Source organism: Taudactylus pleione, unplaced genomic scaffold (assembly GCF_031769625.1).
Source record: "Taudactylus pleione unplaced genomic scaffold, aTauple2 ptg000380l, whole genome shotgun sequence".
Lineage (NCBI taxonomy): Eukaryota > Metazoa > Chordata > Amphibia > Anura > Myobatrachidae > Taudactylus > Taudactylus pleione.
Window position 1 is genome coordinate 2,810,343 of NW_028284781.1, and position 14,394 is coordinate 2,824,736.

Consider the following 14,394-nt stretch of genomic DNA (forward strand, 5'->3'; position numbering starts at 1 on the left):
TGACATCTTGATGGACAGTAGACCACCATTCCTGAGGATTAATTCCAGAGTTTTCTTTACACCCGCATGGCCAGTAAAGCGTGAACCATGAGCCCAATGAAACAGCTTTGCACAAAGTTCAGGTGCTATGCATGCTTTCTCTGGAGGTATTTTGGCCTTTGTGGTTACCGGTAGAAAGCAAGTTGGATTCAGAATAGGCTTATTCTCTCGAAATTTGTCCTCCTTAGCGGAACTGAATGCCCATGACAAAGCATCAGCTTTGACTTTTTTACTGCCTGGGTGGTAAGTGATTACCAGATTGAAGCAAACAAAGAACAGAGACCATCTGGATTGATGATAGTTCAGACAGTGAGCGGTCCTGAGGTAAGTAAGATTCTTGTGGTCAGTGTAAACCATCACAGGAAATTTTGTCCCCTCCAACAGGGATCGCCACAACTGTAGGGCCAACTTGATGGCTAACAGTTCTTTATCCCCAATGGCATAGTTTTTCTCCGGGGTTGAAAACTTGTGGAAAAAAAAAGGATGGGCGCGGGGATAAAACACTGCTTCAATCGATCGAATGCTTCCTCTGCTTCAAGCAGCCACACCCGGGTATCTTGTCCCATCTTGGTGAGAGCAGTGATTGGATCTGCAATCGACGAGGAATTCCTGAACTGCCGGTAAAAGTTACAGAAACCCAGAAAATGCTGTATCACTTTTAATCCCACTGGTCGGGGCCAGTTGACAATGGCAGAAAGCTTCTCAGGGTCCATTTGGAATCTAGAGCCCTAAATAATTGAACCCAGGAATGGCAGCTGCTTTTGCTCGAAGGAGCACTTCTCTAACTTGCAGAAGAGCCAGTTAGTCCGCAATCATGACAGTACTTCATGTACATGTTCACGATGATTCACTAGATCCTTGGAGAAGATTAGGATATTGTCCAGATACACCACAACATAGTTGTATAACAGATCATGAAAGATGTTGTTCATGTACTTTTGTAAAACAGCAGGGGCATTGCTTAAACCAAAAGGCATAACCAAGTATTCATAATGACCATCACGTGTGTTGAAGGCCATCTTCCATTCATCCACCTCACAGATTCTGATTAAGTTATAGGCCCCACAGAGATCTAACTTGCAAAAAAACCTTTGCTCCTTTAATACGATCAAAAAGTTCAGAGATTAGTGGTAGTGGGTATCGATCCTTAACAGTAATGGCATTCAGGCCCAGATAATCTATACATGGTCTCAATCCTCCATCTTTCTTTTTAACGAAAAACAACCTAGCTCCCGCAGGCAATTTAGCCTCTCTGATGAATCCTCACTCCAGGTTCTCCTGGATGTACTCGGACACCACCTGAGCTTCAGGAAACAAGAGAGGAAACACTCTTCCACGAGATGGCATTTTCCCTGGAAGTAAATTTATAGCACAGTCCCACTCCTGATGAGCTGGAAGCGTTTCAGCGGCTTTCTTACTGATTACATCCTCAAAGGATTGGTATGAGTTGGAAGAGGATTCTCTGGGGAGATGGCCAAACTCTGAATGGCACGCTGTGTTGGTTTGATGGATGGCAAGCATGACTGATGGCACTGGGATCCTCACAACAGAATTTGAGTTTCATTCCAATCTAAAATAGGAGCACTCCTGCATAGCATTGGAAGACCCAGAATAATCGGATTTTCTGCTGACGGGAGTTTGTAAATGAAACCAACTCCTAATGAAGAGCACCGACTTGCATGATGACCTCTGAATTCACAAAGTGAATGGTAGCCATAGGAAGTTTGTTCCCATCCACTCTGATAATGCAGAGTGGTGCCTCGAATGGCACACTGGGAATACCTAACTCTAGAACTTTCTTGGCTGAGATGAAGTGGCCATCAGCACCAGAGTCCAAAAAGGCCTTAATAACATCAGAGGGTTTTTCTAAAATTAGAGTAACGTCAATAGTAAACTGTGAAGAAACTTTTCCCCTTGGGGTGTGCTGAAATCCACCTAATCTGACCACCCCTCGATCAGTTAGGACTTTTTGTTTGCCGGACGTTTAGAACAGCCTGAGAGAAGGTGTCCTGGTTCTCCGCAGTACAAACACAGTTTGTTCCTGAACCTCCTTTTCCTCTCTGCAGCAGGTAGACGTGACTTCCTGATCTGCATAGGTTCTTCTGGAGCCTCAGCCGAAGCTGTGAAATGAGGGGCAAGCTTGAAACTGAAGCATCTGGACTGTTCTTTCTCTAGTGCTCTTTCTCTGTGGTGGAGATCTACCCGGATACACAAAGAGATCAGATCGTCCAAGGAGGTTGGTAATTCCCTGGACGCCAATACGTCCTCGATTTGCTCTGACAGACTTTGCATAAATCCAGCCACCAAGGCCTCATTTATTCCACCCTAATTAAGGGTTTGGAATTGCGCTGCGTATTGCCCCGCAGTCTGGTTGCCTTGCTTCAGTTGTAGAATGGCCAAACCTGCATAGGACACTCGTCCAGGCTCATCAAAGGCTTTCCGAAGAGCCGCTATGAACTCAGGGCCTGATTCAGACCCGGTCGCAAGCGCTGAGTGCTCGCAACCAGGTCGATGGTGGCCCAGAGTGCATGCGCACGACGGAGCCGGCTCCGTTGTGCGCATGCGCGAGACCCGGATAGCGACGGGCAATCCGTTGGTTCGGGTCTCGTACCAAAGGAGGCATGCTGTCAATGTTGAGTGACAGCACGCCCCCTTTGGTGGGCGGGGCGGGGGAGTGGCTGCCCAAATGGAGGCGTTCCCATGTGAACGCCTCCATTTGGCGGCGGCCCCACTGACATCATGAGTGATGTCAGTGGGAGAGATTTCAGCTTTGTCAGAGCCAAAATCTCTCTGGGGCTTGCGGAAACGAGACCCTACCACAAGAGTCTCGTCGCAAGCCTGATGGTCGCAATGGTCTTGACCATCGCGACTATCTTCCTGGCCGCTCGCTATAGCTGTGGGTCTCCTGGCCTCCACTATCTTTTCCCTAGCCCTTCCCCATGAGGCCGTTCCCCTTTCTTGGGTGCATTATGTCCCTTTGAAAAATGAGGGGGGCGCCAATGCTCTTTCTGGCACAGGGCACCAAAAAGTCTAGTTAAGGCTCTGTTCCTGATTATCGGCAATCTGTACTTGGGGAAGTGCTCATTCTGTGAATGTTCAGAATCCACGACCTTGGTCGCAGTGCTGGGATCGCAAATGCAGCAGAGGGTGTCATACACCTCCTACCTCATTTGCATATTAGCATGGACGGAATTGCAAAGATGCTTGCGTGCAGCTTTGCAATTCCGTCCTGAGCTGAATCACCCCCTAAATTCACTTTAACAACTAAGTAATAATTTGGAAAATCCATGGTAATTATATACTTTTTGTGGCCAGTACATTTTAAAATATGAGTTGCTCATTTGAAAAGCAAAATGAAAAGCTCTTCTAAACATATCCACTCATATTGTTGTTGTTCAGCCGGTGTAAAATATTTAATTGTTAACTTGCCTAAGGTTATGACCTCTCGGCATGTCTATCTCTTCTCAACCTTGAAGGACATGAAAGATAATTTGTTGCAAACTGATGTTTCCCACACAACAGGAATCCTTATTTCAAAATAGATTATACATAGCAATGCAAAAACAGAAGGTTAAGTTTTTACATTTTTCAACAAAAAAAAGTTTTAAATTCACTAACAAACTATGACTTTGAGAAATTTGATTAATCAAATGAATGCATTTAATTTTGCTATTAATTGCTAAGATTATTTTTCTAAAAATGTATGAGAAAAGTATTTCCTAAAAGAACATATTTACTAGGGAATGCATTTACTAAAGTTGGATTCTGGACAAAATGAGAAAATCAGGGTCACATTCCCTTTGTGGTTTTCACCATAATTGGTAAAAGTTGACTGATTAATGTATTTTTGGAAAAATTCTTTAGTATCATGTGAACCCACTTATTTTAATTTAGCAAAAGCAGGGCCACAACTAGGGGGGGGCTAGAGGTGCACGTGCACCGGGTGCCAGATTGCAGGGGGTGAAAAAAGCTGACTCGAGGTGGCTTGGGGGCTGCAGACTCAGAAAATGGCCATCCAAAAATGGCCACCGCCAAAGAGGAGACATGCTAGAGGTCCTTACTGGCCCTCTAGTGTCTGTCTCCTCCTTGGTGGCGGCCATTTTTGGATGACCGTTTTCAGCAAATTCCATCCAGACTTGCCGTCCGCATGGACTTTGCTGAAAACGGCCATCCAAAAATGGACGCCGCCTAAGAGGAGACAGATGCTAGAGGTCCTACCTGACCTCTAGTGTCTGTTAGGCCAGCGCAATGGACACAGCGTTCCCAGCACCGGGAACGCTGGCGCTGCCGGGAGAAAATGCATCTTCTCCCATGAAATCCCCTGGCAACGAGCATAAACCCCCATGGCAAGAAGCATAAACCCCATGGCAATGAGCATGTAACCCCCATGGCAAGAAGCATAAACCTCATGGCAAAGAGCGTAACCCCATGGCAACGAGCATGTAACCCCCTTGGCAAGAAGCATAAACTTCATAGCAACGAGCGTAACCCCTGCCAACGAGCATGTAACCCCTGGCAATGAGCATAAACCCCCTGGCAACGAGCATAAATGCCCATGGCAAGAAGCACAAACCTCATGGCAACGAGCATGTAACCCCTGGCAACGAGCATGTAACTCCATGGCAACAAGCATGTAACCCCATGGCAATGAGCATGTAACCCCTGACAATGAGCAGGTAATTTTAAAGTAATTAGAAGCCTTACTGTGGGGTATAAAATAGTGTCGGGCAAATATGTAAGTGGCACTTTTGTAATAGGCATTACAGTGTGTGGCATAATGTGTAATGGGCATTATGGTGTGTGGAATAATGTAAGTCACTATACCAAGGACGTCTCAGTAGTGCACTGCCTTATGGAGGAGCAAGGACAAACTTCAGGTACAGGAAGGGAGGGGGAGCAAAATTGCTGCCTTGCACCAGGTGACAGATATCCTAGTTTCGGCCCTGGCAAAAGGTGTGAGTGTGTAGAGAGGTGGGGTCGATTTATGAAGACAGATAGATAGATAGATAAATATAGATGTGTCCTCCTACACTGATGCTAAAGTTGTTGTAAATTACCCCTTTCAGAGTGCCAGGTTCCGAGCGATTTGGCTGCACTGAGCGTCTTTCTCACTCAAAATGTGTATCTTGGGAGAGACACAACTGCATTGATGGCTTGCACTGATCAATTTGATGTGTGACGTGTATATCTGTGTGTAACTGAGTCCGAACTGTGCAAGACGGGCTTCGATGCTGCGGCTTTTTCTCATGCCAAGTTCCGTTGTGCTTCATCTGAGACTTTGTACGTATGTAAAACTAATTCCTATGCGGTTAAAGTAGAAGTCAGAGTCCCTAGTATACTGACAGTGGTATTTTGCGGAATCTGTGATTTCAAATAAGGGCCCTCATTCAGAGCCGCTCGTAAGTGGCCGCTCGCTCGTTCTGACCGATGTTCGCACATCTGCGCATGCGTACGGTTTGTAATATGCATGCGCGAACCAGTCAGTGCGGCCGAAAATCGTTTGTTCGCTATATAGCGAATGCCTGCTATTTTGAGTGACAGGAGGAGGTGTATGTGAGTGGTAACAGGGGAAGGGGCTTGAAAACGGGGAGTGGAGATCAGAACGCAGGCGTGCTTAAAGGTCAAAACAGGCGTTTTAAGGGAGTGCATAATTAATACAGCAGCGTCATTGACCACGTCACTTGGTTTTTTTTACTCCGAACTGCTCGCAAAATAGTGGTTGAAAAAACCAACCACAAGAATAGGGAGCATTTCATACGCTGTTCAATGTACTCGATTAATCTAATAAATAGCGGACATGACGTAGGATGCGAGCGGCCAGGGGGCGTATTTTTCAAAATTACAACCGCAAGTTTTGCTCGCTCGTTCAGACTTAGAGGCGTGAACAGACCGCAACTAGCGAACGGTTCATTTGAATAGCCACCCCTTGTTTTAGAACGAACGACCGCAAATAGCGAGCGGCTCTGAATCAGGCCCAAGGTGTGCTACTCCCCTTGGAGCATCTCAGTTGTGCCGTATGGCGTATAGAAGCTAGGTGTATGAGGTCACATAAATGATGGATTAGATAGATAGATAGATAGTAGAGATTAGCAGTTTTGTTCTTTTTGCCAAATTAGTGCAAATTCGGATCTATCTTATTGACGTTCCAAAACACATGAGAGCCAGATAGCCAATAAGATGCCTTTTTTCAAATCCGAACGTAATCGAGTAGAACCGAACCACTCATATCTAAATAGATAACTTTGAATCAAGTATTGGCACTTACCTAAATAAACAAAGAATTGCGCTTCCAATTGTGAGAGCTATAAGTGAGGTGCTGTGACCAAATGTGTAGATTGCCTTGACTATTACGAAGAAGTAAATCTGTAAATACAAGAAAACTCACTTTATACTTAAAAGTATAAATTGAATAAAACTCAAATAAAAAGCAATAAAAACATCAAAAATGACATTCATTTACATATTTATAATATAAAGTTTATTAAAGAAACATAAAACAATTATACAAAAAAATTATTTTATTATATGAACAGACTAAAATATAGCATTCAAAATTTAGAATTCAAAAGAGGGTATCTGCCAAAGTACTATTATTGCAAAGAAAGCAGATTTAATAAAATTCTTAATGTTGACTTGAAACTATAACTAGAGGACAACAAAAACCAAAACTGTAAACTTCCACATTTGAGCCATGAGCTGTAAAATCATTGGCCCTCATTCAGAGCCGCTCGTTAGCGGCAGTACGCTCGTTTCGAGCGATGTTTGCACATCTGCGCATGCGTACGGTTTTTAGTACGCATGCGCGAACCAGTCAGTGCGGCCGAAAATCGTTTGTACGCTATATAGCGAGTGCCTGCTATTTTGAGTGACATAATGAGGCGTATGTGGGTGGTAACAGGGGAAGGTGCTTGAAAATGGGGAGTGGAGATCCGAACGCAGGCGTGCTTAAAGGTCAAAACGGGCGTTTTAGGGGTGTGTATATTTAAAACAGCAGCGTCATTGACCACGTCACTGGGTTATTTTATAGCCAGAACTGCTCGCAAATTTGTGGTAGCAAACACCAACCACAAGAATAGCGAGCAGTTCATACGCTGGTCGATGTACTCGATTAATCTAATAAATAGCGGACATGACGTATGGTGCGAGCGGACAGGGGGCGTTTTTAACAAATAAACGAGCGTATGTTTTGCTCGTTCGTTCAGACTTAGAGGTGTGAACAGACTGCAATGTGCGTACGGATCATTTGAATAGCCACCCCTTGTTTTTAAACGAACGACCGCAAATAGCGAACGGCTCTGAATGAGGGCCATTGTTCAGTGTTAACCTGACCACACTGGAGTTCTGTTAAACAGTAAAGTATTCACAGCAGTGAGATTCAACTGAGGAAGAGGCCATGTTCCCTAAACATACTGTGTAACCTTACTTGTCCAGAATATTGTGTACATTTTCCAAGTTGAGAAAAGACATATTTTTAGCATTAGCGCTTTTTCCCACTTCTCTGATTTTTTCTCTATCGCCTAATTATTTTCCATGCATATACTGCCGGCATAACAAGCTATGGAGGCAAGATGTTATCAACATTCATCAAGTGATGAAAGGCTTAGCTTGTCAGAGAAACATAACACCATCTAAGGATGGAGTTATGCACTTTTACTGTACCTACTGTCTCTAGAATCAGCAGGGAAGATCAGCATCTCGTTCCCTCTCCAGGAGGCCCCTGGTCCCTCATTATGTTGGAATCTGTGATTGACATGCTCTGCTGTGACAGCTGAGGTATGAAAAGCAGCCATTGACTTCTAGGCAGGGACATTACAGAGCAGGGGCTGGCTGGCAACTTTTAGCCTGGAGGGCAAATGCATGCAGGTGGCCCTGGCAGAGGAGTAGCGTGTAGCCAGGGTGCCCGGAGCACGTGCGTACTTAGGCGCCCCCCCCTCAAGTGTTCCAGGGAGGAGGCAGATCCATATGGAATTAATGTAAAGTAAAAATAAAGATATGGGGCGGCCCCCTGTAGTGGTGCCCATATGCAGTGCCCCCTGTGCCCCAGCAGAGGACTCCCTTATACAGGCCACCAGTAATGATCCTCCTATGCAGTGCCCCTTATACAGTGTCCCCAGTAGTGGTCCCCCCTGTGCAGTGCCCCTTGTGCCCCCAGTAGTAAGCTTCTTATATAGTGTTCCCAGTAGTGGTCCCCCCTGTGCAGTGCCCCCAGTAGTAAGCCCCTTATATAGTACCCCCAGTAGTGGTTCCCCCAGTAGTAGTCCCCCCTTGTAGTGCCCCCAGTAGTGCTCTCCCCCTTGTAGTGCCCCCAGTAGTAGTCCCCCCTTTGTAGTGCCCCCAGTAGTAGCCCCCCTGTTGTGCCCCCAGTAGTAATCCCCCTTGTAGAGCCCCAAGTAGTGCTCTCCCCCTTGTAGTGCCCCCAGTAGTAATCCCCCCTGTAGTGTCCCCAGTAGTGCTGTCCCCCTTGTAGTGTCCCCAGTAGTGCTCTCCCCCTTGTAGTGCCCCCAGTAGTGTTCTTCCCCGTGTAGTGTCCCCAGTAGTAACCCCCCCTTGTAGTGCCTCCAGTAGTGCTCTCCCCCTTTGTAGTGCCCCCAGTAGTAATACCCCTTGTAATGTCCCCAGTAGTGGTCTCCAACTTGTAGTGCCCCCAGTAGTGTTCTCCCCCTTGTAGTGTCCCCAGTAGTAGTCTGCCCCCAGTAGTGCCCCCCCTTCAACAGTACACACACACAAACACGTAATAAATAATTAAAAAAACACTTACCTGAATTCCCGCTCCCGCCGCCGCCATCCGCTCCTCCATCTGTCCTCCCGGGCCGGGCCGCTCTGCATTATGGGAAAGACGTCATATGGCGTCATGACGTCTCTCCCATTACCCACTGCAGGAGCCGGAAGATGGAGCGGCTCCTGCAGTGGGCGCAGCAGTCAGTGAGAGTCTGACAGACTCTCATTGGCTTCCACTCAAAACAAACACACAGCTGCCGGAGCTGGCGGCTGTGTGTTTGTAACTGTGTAGCGCTGACCGAACTCCATCCGGTCAGAGCTACACGCGCAGTGCAGCTGTGTCACACAGACACAGACTGCCCGCGGCCCGCAGCCAGCATGGCGCTGCGGCCCAGGGGGCACATGGCACCCTGCCCCCCGGCCCAGCCTGCCACTGTTACAGAGAGATTGATGGTAGCCTGGTGTCTAGACTAATAACACACACCTACCCTTCCCCAGCAAGGTTACGCCCATCCATGTGCAACCTCCCGTTTGTGCCCCCCCACCACCTCGCCGGTACATGTCCTCTGTCGATTCTGGCACTGTTCCAGAGTCTACCGTGTGTGCACTGATCTCCGGTCAAATGGCACGGGCTCCATTTTCCCTGTGATTTCTGTAGTGTGCCATGTTTCCGGTGCATATCTCTAGCCATGGAGAGGTAAGTATTGTGAATGAGCACAGGGTGTGCTGTGTATGGGACCCCTGGACCCAAGGGCACCCATTATAGATACGCCCATGCCCCTATCTAGGAAGACTAAAAAAACTTTAAGCCTGATTCTGAGATTTACACCAAAGCAATCGCAATTGTATTATCTCACGGATTGCAGTTGCTAAAATATACTAATGTCTTCCAAAGCATTGCCGAGCAAAAGGGACTCCCACTGCTGCCTTCTTATATCCGTCCAATAGCTTGCAATAACGTAAACATCGGTAACATTGACTCAGATTGGGCAGTCACACAGCATGTAAGTCGCGTCTGTCCAGCTGCAAACACTGCCTCAGAAGCTGTCTACCTGTCACTCACTTTGTGAGTGGTTCCTCTGTATGAGCATAATCGCAATGCAGTTGCTGTGCATCGGTTTTTCCCGCCAGGCTTGGATTCGAAAACGAGTCAAAATGGGTATCATCTCACACAGGACAGCTGGAGAGCTGTGTGCTGATAGTGTGCTGCTGCTGAATTGTCTGAATTGATGACTGCTGAGCTGACCTACAGTATGTGACTGTCCACTCCAGTCCTCTGGCTCTTAGAGTTAATATTGGGGGAGCTTGATAAACAATAGGTAGTAGGCAGTTAGCAAATCATTGTTTTTTCATTTTTTCATAGTGCAGGAAGTTACATGTATATTGTGATTGTCTAAGTGTGTCACATTGGTGATGTAAGCCTAAGTGTGTCACACTGGTGATGTAAGCCTAAGTGTGTCACACTGGTGATGTAAGCCTAAGTGTGTCACACTGGTGATGTAAGCCTAAGTGTGTCACACTGGTGATGTAAGCCTAAGTGTGTCACACTGGTGATGTAAGCCTAAGTGTGTCACACTGGTGATGTAAGCCTAAGTGTGTCACACTGGTGATGTAAGCCTAAGTGTGTCACATTGGTGATGTAAGCCAAAGTGTGTCACACTGGTGATGTAAGCCTAAGTGTGTTGTAAGCCTAAGTGTGTCACACTGGTGATGTAAGCCTAAGTGTGTCACACTGGTGATGTAAGCCTAAGTGTGTCACACTGGTGACGTAAGCCTAAGTGTGTCACACTGGTGACGTAAGCCTAAGTGTGTCACACTGGTGACGTAAGCCTAAGTGTGTCACACTGGTGACGTAAGCCTAAGTGTGTCACACTGGTGATGTAAGCCTAAGTGTGTCACACTGGTGATGTAAGCCTAAGTGTGTCACACTGGTGATGTAAGCCTAAGTGTGTCACATTGGTGATGTAAGCCTAAGTGTGTCACATTGGTGATGTAAGCCTAAGTGTGTCACACTGGTGATGTAAGCCTAAGTGTGTCACACTGGTGATGTAAGCCTAAGTGTGTCACATTGGTGATGTAAGCCTAAGTGTGTCACACTGGTGATGTAAGCCTAAGTGTGTCACACTGGTGCTTAACATTAACCCTTGGTGAAACTGCACACTGGTGTTTACTTTTTTGTCACTGCCCGCTGTGAACAGCAGTCCAGAGCTATATAGGGCAGCATTAATCCTTGGAGCACGCTTGTGTTTTTTTGTCACTGCAAACATTGAAAGCCCAGAGCTCCTAATAGCAGCATTAACCCTCTATTGGTGTACAATGCATGCTGGTGCTTGTAAAAGTATATGGTGAAGTTGTTGTTGAATTTTTTTTTTGTACAACTTGTGTGTGTTCAATAAAGCTCAATAGGTGTGTGCCTCTGCGTTCATAAATATAAGCACTGTGAGTCCGCAGTGAGTTGTCATTTGTAAAAAAATAAAAATAAAATGTTTTTATTTTTTTAAAACTTGTGTGTGTTCAATAAAGCTCAGTAGGTGCTGTGTCACTGTGTTTATAATATAAGCGCTGTGTGAGTCACAGTGTGAAGTTGTCATAAAACAAAAAAAGTTTTTATTTTGAATTTGTACCACTTGTGTGTGCTCAATAAAGCTCACTAGATGCATGCCCCTAGATTTATAAATATAAGCACTGTGAGTCCATAGTGTGAGTTGTAATTTGTGAGAAAAAACAAATTGTTTTTAATTTTTTGTCCAACTTGTGTGTGTTCAATAAAGCTGTGTTTGTCACAGTGTGAATTGGTCATGAAACAAAAAAAGCTTTTATTTTTTGTACAACTAGTGTGTGTTCAGTAATGGTGCATACACACGATCAGATTTTTCCTTCAGATATGAACGATAACGATTTAAAAATCGTTCAGTCGTTCATATCTGAAGGAAAATCGTTCATATCTGACATGCCTGAACGATGGACGATGAACGATGCGCGTTCCCGTTTGTCAGATAACGATATCTGACATCTGATGGGTTTGCAGTCAGACTTGGACGATTCCATTCATTTTAATGCAGTCAAAAATCGTTCAATCGTTCAAATCGTTCAAATCGTTCAAAACTTTGATAAAATCGTTCAAATCGTTCAAATCGTTTAATCGTTCAATCGTTCATCTGACAAATCTGACAAGTCTGACAAATCTGACCGTGTGTACGCTCCATTAAGCTCTGTAGGTGCCGTGCCACTGTGTTCACAGTATAAGTGCTCTGTGAGCCGGAGTGTGAAGTTGCTATTTATGAAAAAACAGAAAACAAATTGTTTCTTGTAAAACTTGTGTGTGTTTGATAACACTAGGTGCTGTGCAACTGCATTCATAAATATAAGCACTGTGAGTCGATATGTATCAGTTGATGTAAGAGCAGGAGCAGCAACCAAGTACTACAGTAGTGCTGTTGCTGCTGCTACCAGTCATGATGATTCTAGTCCTTCGACATCATCTATTAAAATTGGAGCTCAAGGACATAGAGGGACACATGGTGCTCAAGGGCATGGAAGGATTAAGTCAGGGCATCTGAAATCAAAACAATATTTTACATTGCTGAAAAAATATCACCTCTAAAAAAGGGAGAGTTTCCTGCAGAAAAACATGAAATTGCCAACATGCCCAACACCACCTGGAGTGGCAAGGAAAGGCTCAGGCCATGGCTTTTATTTGTGATAAAAGATTCCACAACTGTCAGGCATCTTCTTCCTCACATGACCAGGCAAGACCTTCTATAAGTCTAGGAAATGTGTAAAAAAATGAAAATAGGAAAACAGGAAAAACAGTGCTGAAAATAAGCTCTTTGGCAAAAAGGAAAACTGTGTTCGGAAATGTCACAACTCCCTGAGGATAGTCTAAGGGTGTCCATGAGTGCTATATTTGAGTCTTACCTTTCTGATACAGGCAATATAGAGAAACCTCCTTTAACCATTTCTTCACCCTCTGCCAATGTGAGGATGAGTGGCACAAGTAAAGATGCTGACATAGAAATAGAGGATGCTACAGTGGAAGTGCAACAGGATGAGAGGGATATTTGTGTAGCTGATGGCTTTAATGAGCATATTGACGATGAGGATGTTATTTGTGTAAGTCAGGCACCAATGGAAGCAGTTATTGCACATGATAAGAAGAAAGCCATTGTCATGACCAAACAAACCACCTCTTATGTGTGGAATTATTTTTACTCAAATCCTGACAACAGTTGTCAGTCCATCTGTATGGTTTGTATAGCCAAAATAAGTAGAGGTAGGAACGTAAACCATCTAGGAACCTCCTCCCTATTACATAATTTGCAGAGCGTTCATGAAAACTTTTTGGCAAAATCTGAAAATTCTGGTAAAGTAATAACAACAAGCAATCCAGCATCAGTAAGCTCCCATCTCTCTGCTAGATCCCAACATCTACAATCTCCACCACCAACACCTTCGTCAATCTTCTCATAAATTATCTGAGCTACTCCTGCATCCAATTTGCTAAGGCTAACTGAATACTCCCCTATTCAAGATTCATCAGAAGAATCCTTGTGCGCTAGGCATGATGCTGCTGCTGCTGCTGCTGGGGGTGGATCTTCATATCAGAAGGGGACCAAGAATACTAGTAGTTTCTAACAACAATTTACTGTTAAGCAATCTGAACAATTTACTGTTAAGTAAGAGGAAGCAAGTATGACAGCTGTCTCCCAGTTGGTCAGTGGATCATTGTAGCCATAACGGCTATGGTAGTATTAGACCTGCATCCAATATCTGCCATTAATGCATCTGGTTTTAGACAGTTAATTGAGGTCCTGTGTAACTTATACCAAATTTAAACAGTTCCATTTACCAGAAAAGCAATTCCTCACCTGTACCAGCATGTTAGAAAAAAATTATTCTTGACCTACAAAATGCCATTGTACCCAGTGTCCATTTAACCAAAGATATGTGGAAAAGCGGTACTGGTCAAACAAAAGATTACTAGACTGTGACAGCCTACTGGGTGGTGTATTGCCTTCAGTAGTAGTAGATTACACAAAATGCCAGCTCATTCCAGGCAGGCTACTCTCTGTATCACTGGCTTCACTAAGAGGCATACCAGTGTCAACCTGTTAGAAAAATTAAGAGATGTCATACAAAAATGGCTTGCCCCTCTTGGACTCTCCTCATGATCTGTCATTTGTGATAATGCCACAAACATTTTGAGAGCATTACAGCTGGGTGAGTGTGAACACATCCCATGTTTTGCTCACACAATCAACTTGGTGGTACAATTTTTTTTTAAATGACAGGGGCATGCAGGAGATGCTGCATGTGGCCCGAAAAATTTAAGAACATTTTCGCCATTCAGTAACTGCATGTAGATTGCAGCAACTGCAAAAAAAGTAAAATTTGCCATGCCATTAACTGAAGAAAGAGCTAGTAACAAGGTGGAGTTACACCCTTTATATGCTTCAGCAAATGGAGGAACAGCAACGAGCCATCCATACCTTAGTCCAGTGTAGTGGAGGATACTTTCAGTGTCCATTTGAAGTACTGTAGTTACCTGTGAAGTGAATTCAGACTCTACCAGCTTGAGTCAAGTAATTCCCTTAATTAACTATGTTGGGCTTGTAGATCAAGTCCTTTATTCACTTT

At 44.8% G+C, this 14,394-nt stretch overlaps 1 protein-coding gene across 2 annotated transcripts in view; it reads right to left on the reverse strand.

Moving 5' to 3' along the window:
- Nucleotides 1-14,394, reverse strand: part of VIPR2 (vasoactive intestinal peptide receptor 2) — a 194,513-nt gene that overhangs the window by 39,310 nt on the left and 140,809 nt on the right. For both annotated transcript variants that reach the window (XM_088445404.1, XM_088445403.1), the window contains exon 5: nt 6,305-6,402. In XM_088445404.1, the coding sequence (XP_088301530.1) occupies nt 6,305-6,402 (98 nt within the window). The remainder of the gene's footprint in view (nt 1-6,304; nt 6,403-14,394) is intronic.